Below are 27,274 nucleotides of genomic sequence, written 5' to 3'. Positions count from 1 at the left end.
CAAGCATGCACAAATATTTTACTTTCAAATATAGCACACAAGTAATAGTTACCAACAGAGCCATGAAGACTTCTCCACAAGTGCGTTATGTCAAGACCGAGTCATGGATTGTATTAGTCAAATCATAAATAGTCATTAGTTTGTCAAGGAGAAAGAGAAAGAGCCTACCTGTGGAGGACCTCATGGAGTCCCGAGGGTGTGTGTGTGTGTGTGTTCCTGCTCAGACTGAGACGCTGTGGTTCACAGCACACACAGACAATAAAAGCCTCCTTCAGCAGATACGATAGCGACTCCTTTCTCCACAGTCATCTAGGTTAAACATTGACTGACTGGTAGAGGAAAGCTGTGTGCTGAAAGTGACACATTATGGTGGAAGAGAAAACACTGTTACAATTTAGCTTATAATGTTGGTACATTGGTCAGCTGTCATCACATGAGAAATTAAACCATGTATCAAACAAGCTCTCAAAGTGGAAGTGCTGCCTAGACAAGAGATAAAAAATGCCTCTTCCCATTGATCACAACAGCAGAGAGCTGGGGTGAGCACCAATTATAGCTGATCAGATCCTCTTATCCAACCAATTAACAACCATAATAGAAGGTTGACATTGCGTTGGTCTAATATAAATTTCATCTTCAATTCTCTATCACTGTATTGGTTCATACAAGGAGTGGGGAATTTCCGGCCTCCAGGCCGTATGCCGCCCACAAGTCAATTCAGAATTAATAAAAATAACTCAAATACAAAAATATCTCTAGACAGCAATTAATTATACATAAAATAGTCAATAATATAAAATAACATAACAGACTCAGGTTTCTGGGTGGTCCCTTCCGACTGTATGCCTGTCCGGGTCACAGTGAACCTGAACGCAACAGGTACGTAATCGTAGTAACCTTTTGTGTCATCACTGTTATGCATAATGACGACTGTTGAGAAAAGTAAAGTAGATGCAGAATGTTGTGTTTTTCAAGACAAATTGACAAAAAAATTATTTTCTTGTTGAAGTGAAAGGCATGCCAGTGTACCTAAAAAGCCAATGTTGGGCGTCATTACAGCTCAAAACATGCTGAACTGGATGAGTTGCAAGGACAGACCGGATTCCGACAGAGACAGTGTTAAGCACACTAGTTTTGTGGTAAGTAAGCTCATAGCTAAGAAGCTGAAACCTTATTCAGAAGGAGATCGTGAAATAGTGCCTTGTTACTGCTGTGGAGCTGCTAGCACCAGACAAAGTAAAACAGTTCCAAAGGTTCAGTTTATCTCGAATAATCGTTGCACAACAAATTAGTGATATGGCAGAATACATTGAAACAACATTGAAGGACACTGCAATAAAAAAGTCAGTTTTTCTCTCTGGCCTGCGATGAAACAACAGACATGACAAATACCGCCCAACTAGCCATTTTTGTGTGGGATTACTGCTGAATTTGATACGACTGAGGAATCTGCAGGCCATGAACAAAGGTAAATATTTGTTTAAGCAAGTTGTTTTGTTACTATTTGAAAAGTTAAGTGGCCTTGCCACAGATGGAGCTCCAGCCATGCTTGGCCCGCAAAAGGGATTAACTGCACTGGTTAAAAAAAAAAACTCAGTCATCTGAGGCTATGTTTAGACGTAAACAATCTGAAGAGAAAATGCAATAGTGGCATTGCGTTATCACTTTTTATTCCGCGTTTAGACGAGCGTTTTTGGGGGGGAAATCTACGTACCAAACCAAGTACCTGTCAGAGCTGAACGTCAAGCTCCAAGGTCCTAAACTTCTCAGCTCTCTGCTTTCAAATGTGAAATCATTTGAAGTGAAATTACAACTGTGGCATCCGCAACTGGAAAAGAGCAACACTGTGCATTTCCCTATTCTGCAAGAACAAAATAGGCTATCTGAATAGGCTAGTGAGTGTGAAAAACTGCTTCAGGCATTTGGCAAGAGGTTCAGGACATGAAAAGTAAACAAAAGAAACTGAAGATATTTGCTACGCTGTTTAAAGAACCATCTGATGTCCATGGCAACTTACAACACGAAACAACTGAGCTGCATTGCAATGACGAACTCAAAGGAAAGTACAACCTCCTAGCATTGAGCTCCCTCTGCCTCCTCCCTTTGCTTCCTCTGCTTGGGTTCCTTAAACTGTATGTACGTCCCAAGGATTCTCCCATTCTGAGGAGACATGCACTGAACTTTGCATCTCTGTTTGGGAAAACCTAGTGCTGTGAGCAGATCTTTTCAAAACTGATTCTTGCAAAGACTCGATTGACTGACCCAAACTTGGAAAACCAGCTGTGAGTAGCATCATCATAACGGCCATCTGACACCAAACAGCTCGCGAAAGAGAAGCAATTCCAAGCATTGCATTAGGGAGGTTAGTGGTATGTGTTCAATAATTAAGTACAGGGTGCGAACTACGGGGGAGCTAGGGGGAGCTCGGCTCCCCTTAAGAAGACATGGGCTCCCCTGAAAAAGTGATTTGTGAAATTTTGGGGGGGGGGGTGTTTGTAAACCCTTGTGTCATCTTTAACCCTTGAGAGATATTATCTATTGATTGATGGAATAGCTGACAGTATAACGCCTTTGCATCTTGAGCAAAGTCACACTTGGCCATTGGATGTAGCCCTTGGTTTTATTCATAATAGATGCAAGTAACAGCTGCATGTTTTTCACTTCACCTTTTCACATTTTAATAGCAAAGTTCTTGTTGTTGATTTTCAGGCTGGAGGCAATTCCAGGTGCAACTCCCAATACACTTTTGTTTGCAGAGTAAAGTTGAAGCTTAAATGGAACATGTTAGAGACCGTTTCCCCTGCAGGGAGATCACAAACTAAAACCTAAGTGTTGCTCCTCCAAAAGGCCTCAGGCAATACTGTAACTACAGTCTGCACACACTGTGGACACACAGCACTTTGTTCAAATGCTAACACACTGCTGGTAAAATGGTTAAGAATAGATGCTTGGGGTGCGTCGCTTAGGCCTAATCTAACGGAGGAATTATGGTATTCTTCGGTAGCCTGAGTAACTTTAACCGTCGTTCATGTGAAATCTCAAAGACAGCCTGATGCTTTGTTTATAGACTATTTGTGGCTGGCTGTTGGGTGTTTGACCTATCAATTCCTGTCGATAAAGTATAATAGGGTAAATTCTGTATAGTGCTGCAATCCACTTGTAACTGTTATGTAGCCTATCTTTGTACCCTACTTTGTCTTTGTTCCCACCCTCTGGAAGACATCTTGCATCGTTCTGGTTCCCAAGAAGAACAGGCCCAGCGAGTTGTACTTCCTGAGGAGACTGCGGTCTTTCAACATCTGCAGCAAACTGCTGTTGATGTTTTACCAGTCTGTGGTTACCAGCGCCCCTCTTCTACACTGTGGTGTGCTCGGGGGGCAGCATATCCAAGAAGGACACCTCCAGACTGGATAAACTGATCAGACGGGCCGGCTCTGTGGTCGGCATGAAGCTGGACTCACTGTTGACGGTGGCAGAGAGGAGGACACTGGACAAACTGCTGGACATTACTGACAATGCCAGCCACCCCCTGCACACCGTCATCAGCAACCAGAGGAGCCTGTTCAGTGGAAGGCTGCTCCTTCCCAAGTGTAGGACCAACAGACTCAAGAACTCCTGTGTCCCTCATGCCATCATACTCTACAACTCCTCACTCGGGGGAGGAGGAAATAGAATAAATAGGGTAAAGAGGACAGAACAGAACAGGTGCTGTTCTTTTTTTTATTCACTGTGCAATAAATTAATAATCTACTCACATACATACCTGGACACTCTAACTGCTAATTTATGCTAAATGTCATTTATTTATTAACTGTACAATAACACAATACCATACATAGTCCTATATATCTATATATTTATCTTTATTTATCTGTAGTTTACTGTTTGTTTACTTTTTGTAAAAAATATTTAGCTAAAAGTTTATTGTCATTGTTATTCTTATACTGTATTTTTTATACCTCTTTATTTAAAGAGTGTTTTTTATATGCTGCTAAAATCTGCTGCTGGAAATCTAATTTCCTTGCCGGAGTCATCCCAAAAGGATCAATAAAGAGAAGTCTAAGTCTATGTCTTGTAAGTCATTTTAAGTCGCAAGTGCACGACCCCCCCCACCTGGACTCCCCCAAAGGCCACGGTATAGTTCGAACACTGATTAAGTATGGCCCTCAAATGATGTTACAAAAATTAAAATGGCCCTTGATAGGAAAAAGGTTCCCCACCCCTGATTTATACGGTAGCATATTGAAACTGAAACTAGAACTGCAAGCAGTTATGACGGGGTCCATGCCTCCCAGCGCGTGTCGCCCCCGACACAAGTCACCCCCGGCGACCCGGGGAGCGTGTGAAAGCGAGACCCAAAGCGTAACGGTGGGGAGGCAAACGTTGGGAAATATTGAGAGGTCTGCGGTACATTGCCGTTGCAAATATCACATTAAAGGAGAATTCCGGCCAATTTTTACGTTAATCTTGATCGCTATAGCTACGCGAGTACTTTCGATAGAAAAAACTCTGATCCGAATCAGTGCAGGCAACACGGAGTAGCTGCAGCTACGTACTACAAGCGTCCCCTGAGCAGCAGTTGTCGGGGCAAGTTTTAGAGTGCCTTTGTGCCTCTTAACAGACAAAAAATGCAATTAATATGTCTGTGCCACATGAACAGGGCCCTTACGTGTCAACAAGATGCATTTTCAACTCAGACATTGTTTAAATTCACGTACCCTGGTCCCTGTCGTGATCCTGCCGGTAGCTAGCTTGGCCTGCTAGCTGATAGTCGTTAGCTGCTAGCTGCCGTCCGGTGAGTGTATTTAGACAGGCTTCTGTGATAATCATCCCAATAACAACCCACGGAGCGGCGGTGGTGTGGCTATGTCCTCCAGAGGACAGGTCATGTCCTGCCCGGTCTCACGGCAGTTCGTGTAAATGTCACGTTATTTTTTAATCTATTGATACGTGTTCACCGTGTTTTTTGGGTTGGGTCCAGAGACTAACCTTACGAGGTTCTGTTGGGCAGAACAGGGAATATGTCACAACAGTTATGTTACAATTCATCAAATATTATATCAATAACAGATAAGAAATGTACAAATTGTAATCAGGAATTTAACCCTTCATATTTGCAAGAAAGACAATTTTACTGTCAACCAAAACAAATATAATCCAGGCATAGCCTTAAAATATAATCTATCTCATGACCTCAGCTTGGACAAAATGAAGGAGATGGTGATTGATTTCAGGATGGCTGGCAAACCCCATCATACACCGCTGCACAGAGATGGTGCTGCTGTGGAGATGGTCAGCAGTTCACCTGGTGGACCACCTGACCTCATCCAACAACACCACAGCAGTCTTTAGAAGAGACCAGCAGAACCTCCGGAGACTCAGGGAAGCCTTAGCACCTTCCACAGGGGCCCACTGAAAGCACACTGACCTACGGCATCACTTCCTGGTTCTGGAGCTGCAAGGCCTACAAATGTCTGAATGTTTGTTTTTTTCTCTATTTTAGTTAAGACATTTAACTTATGAGTATTTATTTCTGTTTTATTAATTGCATTGTGACTAACTGATGAGAAACTATTTTTCTTCTGTGTATGCAAGTACTAAAATAAATGATACTAAAACAACTCATTGCAACTTTTGTCTTAGAGGACAGTTAGAAAATAAATCAAATAAGCCATGATAAAATAAATCCTAAACGAAACGCCACAAATTGAAATGAAAGAAACAGATTGGTTATTGTGTTATTTTACTGACAGTCGACTCCTTCTAACCTTAATAGAGCCACAGGAGACAGCCAGCCTTAACTTCTCTCTTACTCTTTGAAAACTGAGAAACATTTCCCTCTTCTCGAATGGCTTCATTTAAATTATAGTTTAAAGCCCAGAGATAAAATGATTTGTTTCACACAAAAAATTATTTGAGAAAAAAACAAAAAATATATTACAAATTTGTGTAGCAGGACTTTGGCTTTTCTTTTCCCTTATATTGGGGCCCATCTCTACACCTCAAGCAGTTACAACAGTAAAGTTATGCTTACAGTGATGGATCAGCATTAAAAATCTAATGTTAGACAGAATAATATATCAGTTAAAAGGGACACTGTTTTCCAGTAGAGTTTTTACTTTCATACTTATATTATGCTGATTATACTTCTGTACTTTTACTTATTTTGAATACATGACTACTGTACTTTTTTATAGCAAAAGATGTGAGTACTTCGCTGTGTAGAGACTATATAATGCACTGTTATGTAAAGTGTGTGTTGACTGTTGACAGCATTACTGAGGGTGTGTTAAATCTCTAACAATGTAAATCTACTGCAGCAGTCATTTTGTGTAGTGTAAGAAAACTTGCCAAATGTAGTTGTTGAAATATCTTAGAGAGTCAGTCACATATCCTGATGACTTTGATCCTTTTACTTGTTATCTAGCACCACCATCAGGGTGACATTAGTCCTTCAGACTGAAATATATCTTTCAAATATTTGTATTGAAAGAATTTGTGCAAAAGTCTTGACATTCAATATGTACGTGCTTTTTGAAATTATTTTACAAGCAAAGTACAGACCAAGACTGAAATCTCTACTGGATGGATTGCCATTTGGTTAAGACATTTGTTATTTGTAATAACTTTGGCAATCCCCTGACCTTTATGTTAATTTTCATTTGTCCAATATTTTGGTTTAAATAATAAATATTTGCAAAACGAATGCAATTTTAAGACAGTTACCTCAATTTATAATTCATCTTATAAATATGCTTTAAACAACAGTAATTAAGAGAACACTGATTGCAGTCTTACATTTAATGCGCAACGTTTTAATTTCACGCAATCACCAATATAACAGCACTGATCAGTCATATACAGCACAGAACATGCATCCTATCATTCTGTTCTTAGACAGACAGACATCTGAGATTAAATATTTTAAACATGGCATTTAAAAAAAAAAATGTCCAGCAGAAACTCTTACACACATTACACACAGGCTTGAAATACACACACATGCCAACATGCCAATAACAAGTAAAAGGATAAAAGTCATCAGGATATTTGACTCTGACTCTTCTTTAGGTAGGAGCTCATTTGAATTTGAACCTCAGATACAACTACATTTGGCAAGTTTTTTTTACAGTGTACAAAATGACTGCTACAGCAACCTATACATGCACCAATGAAGAGATGAAGGGGCTGCCCATGACAGGCACTCCCAGCAGTCGGGGGTTCAGTGCCTTGCTCCAGGAGGTGAACTATCACCTCTCCTGCTACCGGTCCACACTTGGTCTGAACAGGGACTTGAACCTGCGACCCTCCTGTTCCCACCAAGAGGAGGTAAGCAGTAGCTGGGGAGGTGCCAGTTCACCTCCTGGGCACTGCTGCAAAGTCCTTCAGCAAGGCACTGAACCAAACCCCCAAATGGCAGTCACATCACTCAAACAAAAGAAAAAAAAAAACATATAAAAAAGAAAAGAAAAACTGAATTTACCCAAGATGGATCAATAAAGTACACCTTCAAGTAAAAAAAAAAAAACTCCAACTACACATTTAATGCCAGGATTTGGTACTTGTTGCTACGATACAATACCGTCGGTACCAAAATAAGTATGGAGGTTGAACACTCATTACCACAACCAACACACATTACCAAACTACAGCACCCCTGTTGGTGTTGAAATAAGGCTATTGAAAATATCAGAGAAAAACAAATCTGTTGGCAGCAGAGAAAAACAGCAAAGACAGATTACACTTAAATGCAAACACAGTACAATACATGTATTTAATCTGCTGGAATAAATAGTCCCAAAACAATATAGTGCACACTTTGTTTGCCGTAAAATAGTCTCGCTTTGATAGTAGCCTTGGAGGAGGGTCTGGTTACTCCACATAGTATTCGGGGATGGGAGGAAAACGTGCTCTGGTTTAATGGCATTTCTTTAAACCAATCAGAACCGTCATGGGCGGTGCTAAACTCTGCACAGAGCCGCTGCAAAATAGTCGTGCGAGAGAAAACTCAGATTGGACAGATAGTCTAGCTAGCTGTCGCAATTTACCCTGCAGAGATCTGAGGAGCAGTACACATAGTCCTCATAAATCCACCGAATTTTAAATCCCAACACAAAGCGGAAGGAAAGAGAAAATACATGCATCCGGCGGAATTCCCTGCAGGACCGGAACAATCCCGGAAGAGGAACGCGAAGGATATAGACTAGCCGTAAAAGTACATGTCAAAAGGTATTAATATGGTTTTGCATAGATGTCAATCAATCAACATTTATTTTTATAGCGCTTTACAGCAACCAGCAGGAATCCAAAGTGCCTTACAACAAGAACCAAGAATGAAACAAAACATAACATACAATTAAAAGAATAAAACACAGAATATAGTAACATCAGAAAAGGATGCATGATGTGGCTGCATGTGGCTCCAAATAAAATGACAGCCAAAAATATGGAAGATATTAGGGAGGCACCAATCACATTTTCCTATTTCATATATTAGGGCTGTCAAAATGAACGTGAAAATAACAAATTAATGCAAATTCCTTTTAACGGCACTCATTTTTTGATCTTTTGATGCTTCATTAAGATCAAGCAACAGTAGAAACATGGGCAGGGATAGCTTTGGTATGGTTGTGTGTGTGTGTGTGTGTGTGGTTCTGCAAAGAAATAAATAACATTGTAAAGGCTACCATACACCTCTCCGGGGACCATCACCTTATCGTGGTGGAGAGGTTTGTGTGTCCCTATGAACCTGAGGGCTGTGTTGTCTGGAGCTTTGTGCTCCTGGTAGGGTCTCCCAAGGCAAAGTGGTCTCAGGTGAGGGGCCAGACAAAGAATGGTTCAAAAACCCTATGAGTGACCGAGGTAGAGATGGAGTGACCCTGCCCGGAGGAACTCACAAGCCCCCGGCTGAGTGCCGCTATGTTGGAGTTTAACCCGGTGGACGAGAGGGTCGCCTCCCTACGCCTGCGGGTTGTGGGGAGGAAAACTCTGACTGTTGTTTGTGCATATGCACCAAACAAGAGTTCGGAGTATTCGGCCTTCTTGGAGACCTTGAGTGGAGTCCTGCATGGGGCTCCAGTCGGGGACTCCATAGTTCTGCTGGGGGACTTCAACGCGCACGTGGGCAATGATGGAGACACATGGAGAGGCGTGATTGGGAGGAACGGCCTCCCTCATCTAAACCAGAGTGGTTGTTTGTTGTTGGACTTCTGTGCTAGTCATGGATTGTCTATAACGAACACCATGTTCGAACATAGGGATGCTCATAAGTGTACTTGGTACCAGAGCACCCTAGGCCAAAGGTCAATGATCGATTTTATAATCGTTTCATCTGATCTGAGGCCGTATGTTTTGGACACTCGGGTGAAGAGAGGGGCGGAGCTGTCAACCGATCACCATCTGGTGGTGAGTTGGGTCAGAGGGAAGATTCTGGACAGACCTGGTAAGCCCAAAAGCGGGTAAATTGGGAACGTCTGGAGGAGGCCCCTGTCCGACAGACTTTCAACTCACACCTCCGGCGGAGCTTTTCGTGCATCCCTGTGGAGGCTGGGGGCATTGAACCCGAGTGGACAATGTTCAAAGTTTCCATTGCTGAAGCTGCGGTGAGGAGCTGTGGTCTTAGGGTCTTAGGTGCCTCAAGGGGCGGTAACCCATGAACACCGCGGTGGACACCTGTGGTCAGGGAAGCCGTCCGACTGAAGAAGGAGTCTTTCCGGGATATGTTATCCCAGAGGACTCCGGAGGCAGTTGCAATGTACCGAAGGGCCCGAAGGGCTGCAGCCTCTGCCGTGAAAGAGGCAAAGCAGCGGGTGTGGGAGAAGTTCGGAGAAGACATGGAGAAGGACTTTCGGTCGGCACCAAGGTGCTTCTGGAAAACCGTTCACCACCTCAGGAGGGGGAAGCGGAGAACCATCCAAGCTGTGTACAGTAAGGATGGAACGCTGTTGACCTCAACTGAGGAGGTAATAGGGCGGTGGAAGGAGCACTTTGAGGAACTCCTAAATCCGACCAATACGCCCTCTATGGTAGAGGCAGAGCTGGAGGATGATGGAGGATTGTCGTCAATTTCCCTAGTGGAGGTTGCTGAGGTAGTTAAACAACTCCACAGTGGCAAAGCCCCAGGAATTGATGAGATCCGTCCAGAAATGCTTAAGGCTCTGGGTGTGGAGGGGTTGTCTTGGTTGACACGCCTCTTCAACATTGCGTGGAAGTCTGGGACGGTGCCTAAGGAGTGGCAGACTAGGGTGGTGGTTCCCCTTTTTAAAAAGGGGGACCAGAGGGTGTGTGCCAATTACAGGGGTATCACACTTCTCAGCCTCCTCGGTAAAGTCTACTCCAAGGTGCTGGAAAGGAGGGTTCGGTCGATAGTCGAACCTCAGGTTGAAGAGGAACAATGCAGATTCCGTCCTGGTCGTGGAACAACGGACCAGATCTTTACTCTCGCAAGGATCCTGGAGGGAGCCTGGGAGTATGCCCAACGTGTGTTTTGTGGATCTGGAGAAGGCATATGACCGGGTGCCCCGGGAGATACTGTGGGAGGTGCTGCGGGAGTACGGGATGAGGGGGTCCCTTCTCAGGGCCATCCAATCTCTGTACAACCAAAGCGAGAGCTGTGTCCGGGTTCTCGGCAGTAAGTCGGACTCGTTTCAGGTGAGAGTTGGCCTACGCCAGGGCTGCGCTTTGTCACCAATCCTGTTTGTAGTATTTATGGACAGGATATCGAGGCGTAGTCGGGGTGGAGAGGGGTTGCAGTTCGGTGGGCTGGGGATCTCATCGCTGCTTTTCGCAGATGATGTGGTCCTGATGGCATCATCGGCCTGTGACCTTCAGCACTCACTGGATCGGTTCGCAGCCGAGTGTGAAGCAGCTGGGATGAGGATCAGCACCTCTAAATCGGAGGCCATGGTTCTCAGCAGGAAACCGATGGAGTGCCTTCTCCAGGTAGGGAATGAGTCCTTACCCCAAGTGAAGGAGTTCAAGTACCTTGGGATCTTGTTCGCGAGTGAGGGGACAATGGAGCGGGAGATTGGTCGGAGAATCGGCACAGCGGGTGCGGTATTACATTCAATTTACCGCACCGTTGTGACGAAAAGAGAGCTGAACCAGAAGGCAAAGCTCTCAATCTACCGGTCAGTTTTTGTTCCTACCCTCACCTATGGTCATAAAGGCTGGGTCATGACTGAAAGAACAAGATCCAGGGTACAAGCGGCCGAAATGGGTTTCCTCAGGAGGGTAGCTGGCGTCTCCCTTAGAGATAGGGTGAGAAGCTCAGTTATCCGTGAGGAGCTCGGAGTAGAGCCGCTGCTCCTTTGCGTCGAAAGGAGCCAGTTGAGGTGGTTCGGGCATCTGGTAAGGATGCCCCCTGGGCGCCTCCCTAGGGAGGTGTTCCAGGCACGTCCAGCTGGGAGTCTGGCCCCGGGGAAGACCCAGGGCTAGGTGGAGGGATTATATCTCCAACCTGGCCTGGGAACGCCTCGGGATCCCCCAGTCGGAGCTGGTTAATGTGGCTCGGGAAAGGGAAGTTTGCGGTCTCCTGCTGGAGCTGCTACCCCCGCGACCCGACCCCGGATAAGCGGACGAAGATGGATGGAGGCTACCATACACAATGCATAGGAATTATATATAGCAAATAATAACAATAAACCCACTATTAATTACATTATCTTAATGCAGTGTAACTACTTCAGCATGTAAATAATGCACCTAAAATACAAATGTGAGCAAGGGCGTTCAGCAATCGCTATTATTATCGAATCAACAGCCATGTGCAATTTAGCTAGCAGGTGAAGAATACAAACAACGAAAATCACCAGTTAACTAAATTTTAATTTGCAAGAACTATAGACTAATACAATAACAGGCTTAAATGAACTGACAACATAAGTTATACGACACACACGCAATTTCAACTGGCTAGCTATCTTCCGTACAGCGGCAGTCTCTTTTTATTTTTCTTTCTCTCCCTTTTCCGCCAAGTGGCGCGCATGCCCACTCGCGATGTGAAGCGTGTGTCTGCGCTATTCTCCGACATGCACTTTAACAATCACTGCTGATAGACGGCCTTTTGTGCAGCCCTATTTCTGCGGCCGCCACTACAAAATCAACATAGAGGAAACACTGGTGTGTGTGGTTTTTTTTCTGAATAAAAAAAAAAAAGGGTTTTTGAATGGCAAGTTGAGATCCAAAGCCCTTCCAGATGGTTCTCTCCACCAGACTAAAGTTATATGCATGAACTGTTGATGTGAACTGAGTTACCACTAGAGTACGTCCAGTCTCAAATAGCTCTTGAGCATTAAAAACTTGAAAAAAATAAATCCCTTTTAAAGTTTTGAACAGATCAAAAATGTGCGAATGATTTGCTAATAATCGCAAGTTACCAATCATGCGATTAATTGCAATTAAATATTTGAATCGATTGACAGCCCTAATATATACAGTATGTGCAATAACTGGTTAAAACCTGCGAGTGTCCTGACTGAATCAGGGTTACATTATGTATGAAAAACAAAGTCAGGGATGTCTTTAAGCTGCTTTGTAAATGTTGAATGAAGTCTTCTCTGTTACAATAATGAAAATGTACCTCCTGGACCTCCAGTTTAGACTAGCTGCAGATGTTTCTCCTGTGTGGACACACTCAGTTTTAAACCTGATATGCTGCTGAAAACATATACTGCCCTTTCACTTTTTGGTGTTTATTGGTTATTTGCGGTTTCATGTGGATGGAGGTAGAGTGTCCTTCTCAAGCATGTGTAGAGTCTGCCGGACACCCTTCTCCACCCTGCGGAAGTGCAGCCTTTTCCAGAAGCTCTGCTGCTGCCGACGGCCCCACTCCAGATCCTGGAGGAAAACCTGCACATAGGGAGACTGTGTGACTGACACACACCTAACAACACAAACTTTATTCTTATATGTCACATACAACTGACAGTACAATGTAGTGAAATTCAATTAGTGCATTTTAATCCATCCTAAGCATTAGGAGCAGTAGACAGCTACATTTACAGCGCCCGGAGAGTAACTCAGGCTTCAGTGTCTTGCTCAGGGACACTTTGACATGTGGCTGGAGGAGGCCAGGATCGAACTGCCAATCTAGTGGTTGAGAGCCGACCCTATCTACACTCTGAGCCACATGCCATCTCAATGGACCTCATGTAGGAATATTTTTGTATTCACACCTTTTTCTTTTTAATTAACGATTAATGGAATGTTGCTCTTTGCTATAGTCATGCTTTACCATTGTGTAAGAGTTGAGTTTTTTTATGCTGGCTAAATACTCAATTCTGATTGGTTGCAGGGTGTCCATTAAAAAGTGACACAGGACACTTACTAACAAGTTCAGTGCTTTGTCCCGAGAACACTACAGGATGGCGCAAGAGCTGCAAAGATGAATGGATTAGTTGTCAACTGTTAAATTAATCGGCAACTAGGGCTGAAAGATTTCACAATTTGCATTTGCAATAATATCGCGATACGTTAAAACGCGATTTCCTAATCGCAAAGGCTGCGATTTGGTCACGTGACTCGCGAGAGCAAATCAGTCTGCACTCCACAGAGAAAGCATCAACTTGGCACGCTAACGCTACGCCGTACCTTGAGCAGATTTCTGTCATTCAAACAACTCTGAGTTGTAGTTTAAAACTTGTACAGCCATTTTAATAAAATGAAGGGTTTTATTCGGGCTCGAGTCCATACATGCAGTTAATGAATACAGGCACACAGAACTGAAGGCTCGGTTAACAACGATTACCTCTGATTAGCGGTTAGCTCCAGTTAGCTAGCTCCATTATAAAGATATGGAGTGGAGGAGACCGCCGCGGAGAGGGGTAACAACCAAACTCTGATAAATGACGTTCGGGGAGCTTTCACAGCCGCGTTGTTTCAACGGTTTTATTAGTACAGTTAATCCCACGGCAAGACCACCAGCAGCATGCTACTACTAACGTAACGATAGCCTCTCTGAGCAAGTGCAACGCTGATGCTGTCATGCATGCAACTTCATGTGGGGGAGGGGCTGGAGGCAGCTCCTCTATGTGCGCTGTAAAAAAAAAATACACCGTTGTATATATTCTTTTTACTTATTTAACTGTCAAGTAACAGTGTTTAAAAAGTGCAATCAATTAAATAATCTAAATACTACTGGTAAAGCCACATATTTGTTTTTATATTTCTGCAAGCTGCACTTTAGTTTGTGTGATTTGTTTCTGACTTTCATATGAATGTTTACACCAGGCTCGGTCAGTCCACGTGATCCTTGACTCAAGCTGAATTACATGATATAGGCCACGCCCAATTCTGCTAATATCGTGCAATGTGCAAACCCAACTTTTCCAAACTCCTCCTAGGCCGTGCGACAGATCTGCACAAAACCTGCTACCTAGCATCTCCAGATGGACGTGACTAAAAGTTATTAAAAGAATTTTGCTACGTTGCGTCTGGGGCAACTTGCGCCGAGGAGTCTTGGACCCCGTCAAAACTGCTTGCAGTTCTAGTTGACTTTGAAACTTGCTAGCATAGCGTTAGCTTTCTGGCTCGTAGCTGTCTGACCTAAGGGGTTCTCTGAGCTGAGCGGATTATATAAATATCTCGTGGATGAAATAATGGACACCTTGTCGGGCATTAACCCTTACTTATGTTCCTCAGTTTTGGACTTTCCTCTTTCTGTCATCCTGAGGTTTTTCCCTAATTTCACTGCATAGTGTACCTGAAGCTGCTGCTTGACACGCTGGCGGTCCCAGGACGAGGCATTCTCTCGTATCACATCGAGGATGGGGTGCCAGTTCTCGGAGATGTCTGAGCCTTCAGTGACTGAAGCCAGGACCTTGACCCTCAGACCGCTCTGGCTCTTGGGAACACCTCTAACATACAGGGCCTGTTTCCCCACATCACTGAGGGGGTTCAGATACAAGCTACACAAAGACACAAGACACTACATCAACACACACTGTATTATTTACATTGCAATATAAATGAAAATATAACTTCATTTATTAATATCAGGGAACATCCCTGCCACACTCGCAGTGAAGCCGTCACAAACCGCAAAAGGAAAATTTTTCTGTGTTACCAACATTGCCATCTTAAGTTCAGCTTGCCTCACGTTTTCTGCCTCTGTCTGTCCTTTCGTGATGAAGGATGAAATTGTCTGTGTGCCCTTATGTGCCACTTCTGCGTAATGGTGCCGCTGTGTTTTAATGTGCTGGGTAATGTCATTTTTCCCGCCGTGCGCTACAAATCAATGCGACACACCTTATACAAAGCGTGGAGGTTGACGATATGACCAGGTAAGATGCATGTAAATTGTTGTGCCCAACACTGTTGAAATTTACAGCTATATTTCCATTTCTTTGCGGGAACAACGCCTTCACCTGCAATTTTTATCGGCTCGCTTTCGGGTCTGAACTTTCTGCAAAGCTTGCACAGAGATCAACTGCACAACTGGGTTTTAGGTTGCCAGGTTGAGGTGACAAATGGGTTGAAAATTGTATATGGTGTGTGTGAATAGGATGCGTTTCATACAAGATCTGGCAACTGGTCAACATTAGACAAACATATTGGTCCGATTATTTATAAAGGAGTTTGGGCCATGCAAATTATTTGTTGTTGTTTCCCGGGAGAAATACAAACCGGGAGGGGTCTGGGAGATAGGGCTAAAAAACGGGAGAAACCCGGGAAAAACAGGAGTGTTAGCAGGTATGCCCCGGACCCCGGTCCAGACCAAACGGCCGAAATTTGGTCTGACCAAAAGAGGTAGTCTCAGTCCGGATCAAGCTGAACCATGGTCCGGTTAGTTTCTAGTGTGAAAGCATTTTTTGGATGGTTCGGACTTTTGGACCAAATACAGGAAGCTCTGGCAGGCTATCATCATGGTATAAGACCGGGGAAGCTCCTTTAAGGAATAGCTCAGTGATTACTGTACGTGCCAGCGCTCAGTCGGCTAGAATAAATTAGCAGTTAAGTGGTAGTATATGTACAGTGTAGGTTTCAGTTTGTCTCTGAATAAATGCTGCAGCTCTTCAAACCCCAAGTTAAGTTCCCGTGTCTTGCTTCTCAACAACGCAACAAAACAAAAAGAGCTGTGGCAGCACGGGGAGAGCAGCGGTCAGCTGGAAAAACTCTGACACATAGAGAGGATACGAGAGGACGGGGATGCCAGTCTACAATCTAATCAATTACAACGGTCGGGAGACGCGGCTCACATATGTGATGACGACAGGACGTACTTTTGTCATGTATAGTTATTTAGTTAGCTTGCATAACTGCAGCGTGAAACCAAAACTAACTGGATCAAAAGCAAAAACATGAACCTTGGTCCAGACCTTGTTTCAGACTTCGAGGTGTGAAAGCCCCCTTATAAAGCATTTTTATGATTTAGGGCCAAAGTACATCTCTGAGCCGTGTCTGTGTTATGAAGCCTGCAGACTTTGGCTTGTCTTGGACTGCTATGCTTACTGTTTCAGCAAATATGTTGAGGCAGCATTTAGTTTCTACACTACACGTCACATTAAAAGCTTTGAGGGGGACAGACTGTAGCATTTTTGTGTCCGTGTAAATATGCATATATTGTGTATGTATGTACAGCATATATGATGCGAGTATACACAGCTGTGGATGTAGTGAAGAGCTGCTTACTGCACAGTGTGAATGCTGGGGTGTTCCCTGCAGGCGTCCACTAGAGTCAGAGCAGCGTTGTCTCCGATGTTGTTGTAGGCCACGTTGAGCTCCTGGAGCCCCGTGTGCTGCTGGAGCCTCTCAGCCAGCTTCAAGGCACCCTGGTCCCCCAGCCCAGTGTGCATCAGGGACAGGTGTGTTAGGGACTGGTTCTCTGGCAAAACCTCCAGCAGGGTGCAGCCTCCAGACTCCAGCAGAGGGTTGTCACACAGTCTGAAGAACACATTGGATCAGTGAGACATTTGAGGGGTTGGTAATGTTAAAAAACTAGCCAGATTTGAAAGTAGCATCTCCTCTGTGCTCTGTCTAACCCCTCCCCCGACCCACACACAGACGTGCAGAGGCGCGGGAAGATATTTTCGGTAGGGGGTGCTGGTGGGGGTCCACGGTCCACGTAGAGTCTAAAGATACTATGTTACACAGGCTCTGCATTCTGCAGAGCACTCTACCTCTGTCTCCTTTTAAAAACTCACTCGCCCCTCCCCTCCACGAAGTACAGCTGAGCTGACGGTGCTTACAAACTATATCCCAACATAGGGCATACTGCACAGCGAACTCCAAAAACCAGCGATGAAAAAAGTAGGCCTATCTAAATATCTGTGTGAATGTGTGCATATAAACTAAAATGTTATTTATATAGTGCAACTAATGTAAATTATATATTATTAGCAATACATGTATGATGCACAATCAAAATGTCTGTTAAAACAAGGAGCTTGACGCACCAGGATCGGTTGTCTAGATGACAATATATGTTTATTTTAAAACAACCACAAGTAGATTAAGTGTTCATAAACCGCATAACGGCCAAAAAAAGTGCCACAAAGTAACAGACTATGCAAAATCTTTCTTTTCCGACAGTATGTTACAAATTCTAAAAAGTTACAGACTATTTGTTTCTTGATAATAGGCATACATAAATCACAATCATACTAGGCTAAAAATAGGCTACCATTTGGGCCTGCATGGCAGCAGGAAAAAGACGCAGAGATGTAAGACACCGTGTCTCCACCGTACGATGATTTCAGTACACCAAACGTAGATTTGCGCTCTGGAATTTGGCTGATAAACTCTGCCATGAGACCCTGAATATCCAGATCATCCAAAATGAGACACTTCACCGGAGAAAAAGTACCGGCGTGCTGTAACAGCTCAGCGGGCTCTCTCTGTCACTTTTTGGACGTTTTCTGTGTTGGACAGTGTGGAAACTGGGGGGCTTTGGACTCGGTGGATAAACGCACTGTTTTGTGAGAATAACTGTTGTTGCATCTCCATACTGTATGAGTGCATAGGGAGCGCAGGACCCCCCCCCTATTCTCCCCTCCACTCAGAAGGTAAAAGGTGTTTATTTCTCCCCGAACACACACTTCCATCAGGCGGGAAGCGCCACCGTTAACCTGCGGCTCTTGCCTTCCATTAAGACCGGTTATTACTGCCATATTCACCCTGTCAGGTCTTGGTGCTGCTGATTCGCATGACTACATGAACAGAAGCATTGTGTGGAAGCGTCGCTGTACGTTCAGAAACTTATAAAAGTCGCTGTGGTCTCCGCACACGCTTCATATATAGTCCTACCTGCACAGAGCTACATGTGAGCAGGCAGATCAAGATTCAAAATGCTTTATTATTCCCACAACAGGGAAATTCATACTGTTGCTGCAGCAAGGGATAGGGGAAAAGTACAGCAAACTCTAAAGATAAACAAACAATACATCAATATAAGTAAAGAGAATAGTAACATGTATTTACATTTTCATTTTATTGTCATCGCAGTTTTAAAGTTTCGCCACCAGGGGGTGCTGGAGGTGCTGCAGCACTTCCCGCGCCTATGCAGATGTGCACGAGCACCGCTGCTACAGAGCAGAGCTTCAGTCTCTTTTCTTTGCCTTTTTTTTAGCAGGGTGGGCAGTTGCCGTTAAGCGCGGCAGTGGCAAATTTGCTAGTTTCTCCTCCATTCTTTAGCAGACTTGCAGTAACTTTGGGGGGATGATGCGCTTTGAGCTCAGGCTCGTACACGGGAGGGGTAGAGTATGCACAGTGGGGCAAGGAGGCATTTCATTGATTCTTTCCAAGCGGAACATGAGGCAGTGATTGGTGGGCGTTTTTACAGGATCACAGCAGCTACATATGACAGATCTTTTTCAGATCCCAGAAGTTATTTACTGCCTTTCGGGGTGCAAAGACCATTTCAAAAAATATATATAAAAAAGTGTATATTGGAAATAGTTACTAACCCTGTCTTTATAATAATGAATGAATTCTTAAGATTTTTGTGATCCCTTATTCTGTACATTATTTTTTATATATACCTTTTGTATTAATGTTTCATCTGAGGGGTTCCCTGTCCTGGATAGTAGGACAGATATACACATATATTATCAGGACCATTACCCATTGTGTCTGGTTGATTGTGCCCCTTTATATATGTATGCAGAGGTGTAGTGGTAAAAAAAGAGGTGGGTAAACTATAAATTCTGGTGACCACGATGTGGTCACCCGGTAAGGTGGGCCACTGCCTACCAATGTATGTGTATCCTGATGACATTGCTATAGGCTATCATTTGATGGTACTACCAAGGGTAGCACTGGTTGTTCCCTCATCATAGGTCACACAATCACTATTCAATTCATACATTAATCTAAGTTATTGTTAAAGAGACATAAGAAGGAATAATATGGTTGAAATCTATAAAGTTTACTAAATGACAAAACAGAGAGAACAAAAATATTTAAGAGAGATAGAGAGGGAGGCTTATATCCAGGGCTTCCAATGCAATGCACTTGTACATAATGATTAGGGTTTAGGGATTTGGGATTATTTTCATAGTTGATTAATCTGTTGAATATTTTCTCGATTAATCGATTAGTTGTTTGGTCTACAATATTTCAGAAAAATGTGGATCAGTGTTTCCCAAAAGCCCAGGATGACAACCTCAAATGTCTTGTTTTGTCCACAACTCAAAGATATTCAGTTTACTGTCACAGAGGAGAGAAGAAACTAGAACATATTCACATTTAACAAGCTGGAATCAAAGAATGTTTTACTTTTGTCTAATAAAATGACTCAAACCGACTAATCGATTATCAAAATAGTTGTTGATTACAGTTTTTTCCAATTGCTAATGTAGCAGGTGCAGATTGACGACAGAAGGATGAATCTGGTGCCACATATTTTAATTTAAAGAAAACTCAGTTTCTGTAATTAACAGAAGAAAGACAATATAAGTTGCACTGTAGTTTCCATACGTGAAATGGCTGCCGACATTAACAGACGCGTTCGCAAAACTAAGTAAAACTTGCGTTAGTTCTGTCCCTAGAGTTCACTCTGCCATTTCCTGGTCAATGTCGCCGCCTAGTGGCAACAAGTGCAACTGACTTAAACATCGCTAGACAGCCTTTTCTTGCTGTAACTACATGCATCTTAAAATAACAAAAATAATGAATAGGCAAAAAAAACTAAACTGTTCTAAATTGTATGGGGGGGTCCTATGAACAGCATGTATTCAACATTAACCTCAAAACCTGGCGCCACACTACACACTAAAATGACATGCATAGCACAATTATTTAAACTAACACACACACACAGAGCAAAACCTCTTCTCAAGTCTCCAAAAGGCTAAACACATTTTCTGCTTTACACACATTTTGCAATTCAAAATGGCACTTTTTAAATGCACTGAACACAGTTTTCTGCATAAGACACAACAATCTGATATAAAGTCACAGGTTTGCCATATAAACACTGCCATTCAAAATGACGCTACATGAGCTAAGTGGCCAATATATGTGTCACCTGGCCAAACACCTCAATGGTTCATTGTTCCCACTTCAATCAGGAAGTAAGCACTATGAAAAGACCACAGGTGAGCACCTTACAACATTTCTGTACATTTTTTCTGCAATTTTCTTTTTCAGTTTACTGTTTTTTGAGAGCATAATTTTGTTCAGTCCAATGTAAATATATCTGCTGTGCAAATGTTGCACTGACTTGTTTGGTGAAAAATAAAAATAAATATAAAATAATATAATATATATAATATTAATAATAATTTAAATTAAAAAATAAATGTTTCAACAGCATGTGTGTATCTGCAAATACTTCTGTGCATGTGAACAATCTGAAGAATTTTCTATAATTTGAACTATTTTAGTATTATGGCCAAGCATACTAAAGATGAGTGATAAAACAAGCCTAGTTTGCAAAATGGTGTTTTAGCAATTGGAAAATGCTAATTTAAAAGTTGACAACTAATCGATTAATCTTTGCAGCTCTAATAATGATATCACATTATGCTCCTGTATTTGTCTTTCTAGCAGAATGTTCAAGTACATTCTCACAGGTGATAAACAAGTAAACAAATACAATATGTTGAATTGAACATGGGCTCACATCTCACATGAAGGTATTCTGTATGTAGCCCTGTAGAGGGAAAAGTCTTTAACCTGGTGCAGGCTTGATTCCCTCTGAATCTCCTGTACAGTTGGGTTTCAACAAGCTCCCTACATTAAACCAGCAGCCTGTAATGAATTAATATCACAACAACGCCCAGAGTGCCTCTTTGTCCACTTGAGGTGATGGCTTGCAGGGGCGTGTCCGTGTGTCTGTAGCTACTCTGTGCTTTACCAGCCAAGACTGCACTTACGCCATTGGGTTCCACTTTGACAATGGAGGACCATTCAGGTTAACAAACATCAACGCTGAGATGCTTTCGATCAGGAGTCTATATCTCAGTGGACACATGATGATATTCATTAAGCTGAATCCTTGCTCACATTCTGCACTGTTCACAGGGATCAGGCTGAGAATGTGAGTGGGGACAAGTCTTCAGGTATCACACTAGAGTCGTCTTTGTAATCCCTGAAGCCCTCAAGCACTTTCCTTTGGTCAAGCCTGAACCTTAGTGTGAGCTGTTTGATGCAAGCTTCCCCATACTGCTCATGTAAGGGAACAAGCCAGTTTTCTGGATTGAGAACTTTAAAGTGATCAAGCAAATCTGTATACTGACTGGTGTTCTCAGCTGATACGCCAGGGTGTCTGCTTGAACCAGTTCTGAACAACCTGTCATCCAGGTTCCCAACGAGTGACTGAAAGAACACTGAGGAGTCTATCTGTCTTACCCTCGGACTGGTTGTTAAGGGGATGCCCTTAAACTCCTGTCTCTCTGCAGCTGTAAGAGCTTCTTGTCTTTTATCACCTGGAGCGGTCATCATGGATGAAATAATGTGAATGGTTCTTCTCATAAGTTTGTCTGCTTTTGTGAGTGTCATTCCTCTTCCTTGCAAGTTCAGGGAAAGGTGTGCAATTTCCTCTAACGTGTCTTACATTAAGGCTAAATCATCTCTTGTGCCATCCACAGAAGCAGCAGTACGAGTTCCATACAGCCTTAACTGTTCTGAAACTGCTGGCTGCCCATCAAACATCAAGGACCCTCCCAATTTTCTGCAAACTTATTTCAAGTTGTTGTGCATGCTGAGCCAGTTCACAGCAGTTCTTTGGTGACCTATGGTAGAGTGTGTACATTTTGTTTAAAAATGAAGTGAAATGGTTTATGTTGTTAACACGTTTGACTGTATCTCCCACGGCCAATTCCAATCTGTGGTTGAGGCAGTGCCACACTATAAGATTTGGATACTTCTGTTGTAGACAGGTAGCAACCCCAGATTTTCTCCCTAGCATGGCACTTGCGCCATCACAAGCAAAAGCAATTAAATTTGCCTGGATGAAATTTTCATCCAGTCCCCAAGTTTGGAGGCACTGAAGCAAACTCTTTGTAATATTCTCAGCTGACTGGCTTTCCAGCTCAACTAAATCGAGGAATATAACTGTGGGCACATCATTTATTACAGATGTTAAATACACTACTAGAGCCGATTTCTTGCTAAGAGTTGTGGACTCGTCAATTAAAACACTGAACCTATGGTCTTTAGTTAGTATGTGGTGCAATATTTTCTGTCTCATTTCCTTTGCTGTGTGATCAATTATACCATTTGCAGTATATCTGGAATGGAGAGTGGTGCCCATGTCAAGACCATTTTCTTGCTGGAGCACCACCAGCTCCTGGTAGTCTGTGTATGGCCTGTTGTTCTTTGCTAGGATGTATGCTGTTCGAAACAGTGAGGCTGTCTTCTCTGCTTCCTCCTCCACTTGTTTTTGTATGGAAACATCAATTGTGTTTTTTGTGTTCACTGTATTTTCCGCTGCCTTGTAACTTTTTGATGTCCCATGCTTGTAGATTTGCTCCTTAAGCATGACAGCTGATATTGGTGATTGCCATTGTGGCTGTATGTAACTTTAGTCTGCGACCATTCATTCGAGAGAGACATGGCCGTCTCTTTAAACACTCCAAGGCATTTGACAGTTTGGCAAGTACGACACCCAAAAAAAATCACCATTGACAATTAGCCAAGGGTTAGCTTTTTTAAACTGACTGTGTTGCTTTTCAGTCCAAATGTGTGGGTGGCATCTTCTCTCGGTCTCTCCTCTCTCTGTTCCTTCATCCTCAGCTTCTCCTCTCGGTCTCTCCTCTCTCTGTTCCTTCGTCCTCAGCTTCTCCTCTCTCGGTCTCTCCTCTCTCTGTTCCTTCATCCTCAGCTTCTCCTCTATCGGTCTCTCCTCTCTCTTTTCCTTCTCCCTCTTATTGTCCTTTCTCTGTTTCTTCATTCTCTGTTTGTCTTACCTCTTTTCCTCCTCTTTCCTCATCTCCTCTCTATATCTCCTCTCTCTGTGCTCTCTGCATAATTGTCTGTCCCACCTCTGTCTGTAAAATGAAGTTAAAATGGTGAAAAGACAGCTTAGCACACCACATCCTGTCAAGTAGCTGGTCACATTATAAGCCCTATATACTAACCCTTTCAGACAAACCATTAAAATAAATTATTTAGTATGCATTTAATGTTTAGGTATCCAGTCTGAATGCTATAGCCTATCTACACCTTTAAATTAATTGACTTAATACTGTCTCTGTGCGAGTACAGTACCATTTCGAGAAGGGCAAGGGGGAGGGGGTACTCCCCCGTCAATCATTTCAAATGGTAGTCACAGTAAACTAGGCCAGTTATTTATCTAAACACTTCAACAGTCCTGCCCACAGCCGGTTCCGGAAGTAAAACTCCCATTGATTTTTCTCCATAAGGATTTAGATTATCAGCCATAATGTCTAAACCATCCGAGGTAGACTGACCACGAGCTACGTGGTTGTGAAACGAAAGTTTCTGCTCCTGTAGAAGCTAGAGGTCTGTATGAAATCAACCTTGTTACAAGAAAAACATGTTTTTATCCGCAATCTTATGGAGAAAAACTACACTAACCACAGTCCTAAGCTTAACAGCGACGCCTCTGATTGGTCCAACTTGCTGTTACCATAGAAACGTTTACCGTACCCGCGAAACCGCGAACGACTATAGCGATAAACTAGCTAGCTGACTAGCAAAGGGAGCTTGTGGTCACAAACTTTCAGTGGTTTAAATGCCAGAGAATGCATATAATTACATCCAGTTATTTATCTGATAATGTATCCTGAATTTTACTTGTAACATGGGCTAATGGGAAAAGGTAGAGTTCACTTGTTGCGTCAGTGGCATGAATCTACCGTGAACCAAATTAACCTTAAAAACATGAAGTTTAGTACTGTTTTCCGAGCTCTCTCATTTGGGCTTGTAGCCGAGGCCATTTGCTGGCATCAGGAGGAGGGCTGCTGTCTTGACAGCGCTTAAAAAATTGCCGGATATCCATTTTTACAATTCATTCATCATTACATGAGACATGTAGGCTAGTTTGGGCTAGTGACTGATGAATCTTGATGCAGTCTGCTGCTTCCTGCTGGCTACGCAAGAGATGCTCGATGGTGTTTTAAGCCCCCAACGTTGACTTCAAGGCAGCGCTGCGACCACTGACTTCATGACTTCAAGGCACCTAACTATTGCCTAATCCTAGTGCCTTCCAGGCATCGCTGCCTGGAAGGCGACGTTGTGGGCTTAAAACACCAAACACCGCAAGAGATTGTTCAACAATGACAGTAATGCAGCGCAATATGAAAGACTTCGTCTTAGGTTTACCAACCTGAAACTAATAATGAACAATATGAAACTAAAACGACATAAGCTTAATTTAAAATGGCTTAGGAACTATAGGCTATTTAGAGGTGGATAAACGCAATTTAGAGGTGGATAAACGCACTTTGGAGGTGGGTAAACGCTATTTCCGAATTTTGAGAGGTGTGCAAACGGCATTTACGTGCATTTAGCCTCCACTACATCCCTGTATGTATGCACTGATGCATGGTGTATGAACCTTTTGAGGCCCTGATCTTTTTGTACTTTGTACATATAATATTGTGGAGGGTTCTAAGTAACATTTATGGTGTTGACTTTCACCATAAATGCAACCTGCTAATTATGGGTTTTCTGACTGCAGGCCTGTAGCCTCCTTGTAATGAATTAATGGCACTCTTGAGAGATACATTTTACTATTGTTGTATAACACAACGTGATGAAATGATTGCACATTTAATTCTTGAGTTGTAGGGTTTATTATGGATTTTTTTTCTATTAATCTTTTGATGTAAATTTGACCTGCACTATTTAAGAACATGTCTATCTATGAATGCATTTAGGCTTTTGGCATTCATTATACAGAATTCCAAATCCATTTTATACAGAATTTCTATGGGATGGTTTATTATTGTTGTATTTCTTTAGGGGGGGGCGGACGACACAGACCTGCACGACTGCTAAAAAAAATCCTAAAAGGAAAATGATTCCTTTGGACACAGGCTAACCAAAAATAAAGACATGAATAAAAGTTTAGTCTTACTTTAGGGATTTAATAGAGCTCTTGGGGTCTAGTAGCAGATCTCTCAGGAGGATGCAGGACTCAGGACCCAGGCTGTTAAACTGCAGACTGAGGACAACAGAGACAGGCAGACACAACAATCATAACACACAGCATACACATGCATGACAAGCATGGGAGTCATCCAAAGACAACAAAAATGCATTTATAAAGACTCTCTACTCTTTACTTATTACTCCTTAAAAAAGTAATATTACTTTACTTATTACTTAGTATCAAAAGTAATTAGTTACGTTACTCGTTATATTACTATATTACTTTCGCGGCCCACTGATCTAGATATTCAGCCGTATCCGTATTGAGCAAGAGAGAGGCGGAGGGCGGCTGGGCTGCAGCAGGGAGGATCTGGTCATCAGCAGCAAGCCTTCAGAACCTGATCTGCTGAGAGCTAACACTGACTGGTGGGGCCTTTGCTTTGATTTGCCTTTCAATGCCAACAGAAGCTGAATCATTCTGCTGCAATCATGGTCAGCGTGGGCAGTTTCTGACATTATTTTACTGGATACTCTAGCTAGCGACAGCTCTCACGGGGCTTTGTGCGTTTCTACATGTTAACTTAGACAAAGGTGTGCTGGAGATGTTCAACATCCCAAAGATAAACGGAGAACTGCCAACAAGCCGCTGTTTACCGGGCAGCTGCTCAATGCGGAGCAGAGAGAGACCATAGAGGGAAAAACGGCGTGTGGAGCTGTAAAATGTTTACATCTTACTCGGTGAATTAAGGATTTATTTTGACAAAAACAGAGTTGCTGGTTGGAACAGTGGAAAGACTTAACTTCAGATCATTCTCAGACACATCTAATGCTCTTAGATCAACTACTTTATGACTTTCAGAAATAAAACAGAGCATGCATTGTAGTAGCTGATAAGGACAGATAATCTACTTGATAATGATGATACTGCCACAAATGTCTTAAACTCAACAGAATACAGTGTTTACAATCTCTGACACTAGTGGGTGTTTTTAGCAAGGCTAAATTTACTTAGAACCAGATGGGTCAATTCAGAGTCTGATAGCAGCTGTTCAACAGTTAAAATCTGAATTACAGTACCTGTTCACTACTATTCACTCAGCAGCAGGACCCAATCTAGTGTGAATGCCAGCAGTTTGCAGCTTGTACCATGACAGGTTTGCATCTGGATTCTGATATTTGTATTCACTTAGCAATGGTTCAACAATCACTGCTAACTTCTTAGTAGTAGAACATGAACATATCAGCATCATGCACAAAACACGGATTTCCTTTCAGAGGTCTTCCTTTGTTATTGATTGCAAACCACAACAGAAGTATTAATGATTTAGTCTCACTTGAGGTTATGTGTGTGTCTGAAGGCTGGCCACAGCATCTGAAGCATTTCATGAGTCAGGAGACAGGAGGACAGGTCCAGCTCTTCAAGGTGATAACTACAGGAAGACACCAGAACACATTTAAAAAGCAATCTATTATTAGTTATTTATTTATAGTTAGTTATTAGTTATTGCTATAATGTCTGCAAAACAATTTAAAACTGTTCTCATGTTAATGGCTGTACATGGCTGCTTCAGGATAATATTTTCAAGATCTCCATACCCAGACATTCTGCAAGCGTGCCAATACTTGTTTTACCTACCCACACAGCACAGAAATACAACAGAGACCAGAGCTGATTTCTATTTCTGTAGTTACCATAACATCTGCTTTAGGCCCAGACGGTATGGCTGAGACAGGTTCAGAAAAGGCTTGGGTTTAGTAACTCCACTGAGCTTCAATA

The 27,274-nt window shown here is 42.8% G+C and overlaps 1 protein-coding gene and 1 pseudogene across 5 annotated transcripts in view; both read right to left on the bottom strand.

The window, feature by feature from the left end:
- Positions 1 to 11,417: 11,417 nt before the first annotated feature.
- nlrx1 (NLR family member X1) overlaps positions 11,418 to 27,274 on the bottom strand; it is a 42,895-nt gene continuing 27,038 nt past the window's right edge. For all 5 annotated transcript variants that reach the window (XM_078245805.1, XM_078245803.1, XM_078245807.1 and 2 more), the window contains 5 exons: positions 26,832 to 26,927; positions 25,484 to 25,570; positions 16,630 to 16,881; positions 14,702 to 14,906; positions 11,418 to 12,849 (listed from right to left, as the gene is read on the bottom strand). In XM_078245805.1, coding sequence (XP_078101931.1) covers positions 12,712 to 12,849; positions 14,702 to 14,906; positions 16,630 to 16,881; positions 25,484 to 25,570; positions 26,832 to 26,927 — 778 coding nt within the window. In that variant the 3' untranslated portion in view covers positions 11,418 to 12,711. The remainder of the gene's footprint in view (positions 12,850 to 14,701; positions 14,907 to 16,629; positions 16,882 to 25,483; positions 25,571 to 26,831; positions 26,928 to 27,274) is intronic.
- Positions 17,489 to 23,381, bottom strand: LOC144515192 (E3 SUMO-protein ligase KIAA1586-like; annotated as a pseudogene).

Source organism: Sander vitreus, chromosome 3, assembly GCF_031162955.1.
Source record: "Sander vitreus isolate 19-12246 chromosome 3, sanVit1, whole genome shotgun sequence".
Classification (NCBI taxonomy): Eukaryota; Metazoa; Chordata; class Actinopteri; order Perciformes; family Percidae; genus Sander; species Sander vitreus.
The sequence above is the reverse complement of the archived record's forward strand: the minus strand, read 5'-3'. Positions and strand labels throughout refer to the sequence as shown.